At 39.8% G+C, this 2951-nt stretch overlaps 1 protein-coding gene across 1 annotated transcript in view; it reads left to right on the forward strand.

Annotated features, from left to right (window-relative positions):
* LOC106936668 (TGF-beta receptor type-1-like) overlaps positions 1-2951 on the forward strand; it is a 69292-nt gene that overhangs the window by 35926 nt on the left and 30415 nt on the right. Inside the window, exon 2 of the mRNA XM_015017803.1 lies at positions 715-963. Coding sequence (XP_014873289.1) covers positions 715-963 — 249 coding nt within the window. The remainder of the gene's footprint in view (positions 1-714; positions 964-2951) is intronic.

Below are 2951 nucleotides of genomic sequence, written 5' to 3' on the forward strand. Positions count from 1 at the left end.
AACTTGTTAGGTTAGATAAGGATACAAGAATAACCCAAATTGGCTCGAGCGGAGTGGGAGCCCAGAGGCAAGTGTCCGCTCAGGATAACTGTATCGCGTGTCCTTCCCTGGATAACAACTTCAAGATCACAAGATAAGCTCCACCATTAGCATCAATGTTTATTTCCACAAACACTAGCGCGTCCCTACTTTTTTTGTTTTGCAAAGAATGTTTGAGTTTTTTAAAAATCGACAGTGTAAAATGCCCTGTTGAACAGTAGTTTTCTTTTGAACTTATTGTGTGTGCGTGCGTGCGTGTGTGTGTGCGTGTGAGGATGTGGAGGATAAGTCAGTTTGTCTGAATGTAAAGTGTGACAAGATCTAACTTGTTAAGCTCGAAAATGAAGGGAACTGGTTAGAAGTATTTTCCATTCCAGGTCTGGAAGAAAAATTAACAGAGTATTAAAAATGTTTTACAGTCTCCTCCTTCACTTCAACTGGATTTTATTAATCTCTATTAAATAAAAAAAAAAAAATCAGAGTTATGATTTTTTTCCATATTCAAGCTGCCCTGCTCCCTCAGGTGTTCCCAGTCCTGACTGGATGGATACGTTCCCTCTCCTCGGGTTTCCTTTAGTTTGTATGGCTGAAAAAGAGAAAAGCTGTGTAGAATGTGTTTCCTGTGCCATGCTACACAGACTTTAGGTGTAACCTTGCTCTTGGTTCCCTCGGCAGCCCTCCAGTGTTACTGTGACCGCTGCAGCGCCAACTCCAGCTGCACCACAGATGGCGTCTGCTTTGTGGCCATTAGGAAGTCGGGGAGCCAGCAGATCTCAGAACAGCGTCAGTGCATACATGACAGCGAACTGATCCCTCGAGACAGACCCTTCGTCTGCGCCCCGAACTCCAGAACGGACACTGGCATCTTCCCCATGTGCTGCTCGTCTGACTACTGCAACAAGGAGCCGGATTTCACAGTCTTTCGTAGGTATCCACACCGACACCTCACAACAGCTGCTAACGTACAGCTTCTAGACTTTTCAACAAAAATAATCCAGCCGATGTGACCAAACTCATCTGGGAATAAACAGATGTGTTTGAATAAAGGGCTGAGTTACAATAACTCAATGTCTTGTTGCCTTGTATTTATGCCTTGGATTTATTGGAGTGAAACCAGCTTTGAGAACATAAAGAGCTCAGACTGTGACCTCTTTAAAGATGGAACATTTTTCACCTGAGACTCTTCAAACAGAGCTGGGCCAAGGACACACAATCACAGAAATGAAACTATAAAGGCAGACTTTAACAGAATTCAAGTGGGTGTGTCCCAGAGAGTCCTGCATAGAAATAATCCTGACACTGGTTCACTGATCTTTATGTCATCTTTAATCATGATGAACCCATCATGGAAGCCTGAAGGCCTATCTTGCATTTCACCAAAGTGTCATCAGATCCATCATTTGTTATGGAAGTCCATGTCTGAAGTTCTCTGCTTGTCTGAGATCTGGTTAGTAATAATCCCCCACCTGTGGATGTGCCAGACCATGATATCTTTAGAACAGAGGGGTGTGTGTGTTTGCAGGGGGATAGAAAGTGTCGTTTAATAGAACAGGCATGTTTACTTACCATTGAGTGTATCGGTCTTAAGATGGCTCTCTCACCACAGATGTCAACAACACTTACTAAGCTTAAAGAATGTAACACAAAGAAGGAAATCTCTTGTTACCAAAAGATTTCATCTTTATCTGGCTCACCAAAACTAATGCTAAGCACTTCATTAATAGTTCATATGTTTTAGAAAACATCACTCAATTGAAACAGTGATGTGGAAAACCTGAAATCAAATTTGGATACAGTTGGTGTTGGTGCTATCTGTATTGATTTCCAGAAAGCTTTCAACATCATGTATTGCTTAATGAATTCTCTTATTTTAGCAGTTTTTTAGGTGGATTAAACTGCATTAATTTCATGTTTAACAAAGTGTATTAGGGTACAGCACAGCTATGGGGTCCCACAGGGGTCCGTGTTGGGCCCATTGCTTTTCAGCTTGTTGTTCATTAATGACTTACCAGAATGATGCTCAGATGTACATGTATGCAGATGATCCAGTCTCAGGGTTTCCCCCAGAAAACTTGCTAAGTCCAGTGGTCGGGGCGACGAGGTGTTCCACCAGCGGTCCACCGGGTTTTTGTATTACAAGATGTTAAGTAAGCAGGAAATATAAAAATATTACTGGAAGACATCGCCAGTGAAACGCTATTTAAACTAGGGTTGTTGTAAACGAATATTTTAGTAATATATAGATTATTCTTACGATTAATCGAGTAATCGAATAAAAAAATGTGTAAAATAAAATATTGGTAAATCTGGCATAACATCGGTCTTGCTATCAGATATCAATATCAGTCCAATTTTTCATATTTGAGCTTCCCTAAAGGTTACTTTTTGTAGCTTAGAAAGCTAACCTGCAATAATAATAGCTCACTTTCTAAGTTAACCTGAAGAAAAGTTATACAAAGATCTGAAATTATATTCAATTTAATAATAAGGAGGCAAGCTCACAAATGCGCTTATGAAAAAATGTCTGTTGCTGGGTTTCAGATGACGTAGCACTGATGTCACCCAATGCACATGGAGGAACTAAATTCAGCCCATTTATTTCTGTTGATCCAGCATCAAAATGTCTGAAGTCTGTGTCCTGTACGGTTGCTCCAACCGTCTTAATAGGGAGAAAGATAAACGTTATTTTCATGTTTCAAAGGTAGTTGGTCACAAGAGCGTTAATTTAAAAAAAAAAACCTTACCGAAAAAAGAGGAGAAAAGTGGATCAACAAGAGAATTAGTGATGTTACTACATTCATGCATCACACACGACAGTGTTGTGGCGCTATTCAAGTATATTTTTGAAGTGAACATGTTAAGTGCAATTTGAAATGAGAAATGTAAAATATGATAAAAATAAATTTGTGTTT

Source organism: Poecilia latipinna, unplaced genomic scaffold, assembly GCF_001443285.1.
Source record: "Poecilia latipinna isolate Pla-1442-1.1 unplaced genomic scaffold, P_latipinna-1.0 Scaffold2191, whole genome shotgun sequence".
Lineage (NCBI taxonomy): Eukaryota > Metazoa > Chordata > Actinopteri > Cyprinodontiformes > Poeciliidae > Poecilia > Poecilia latipinna.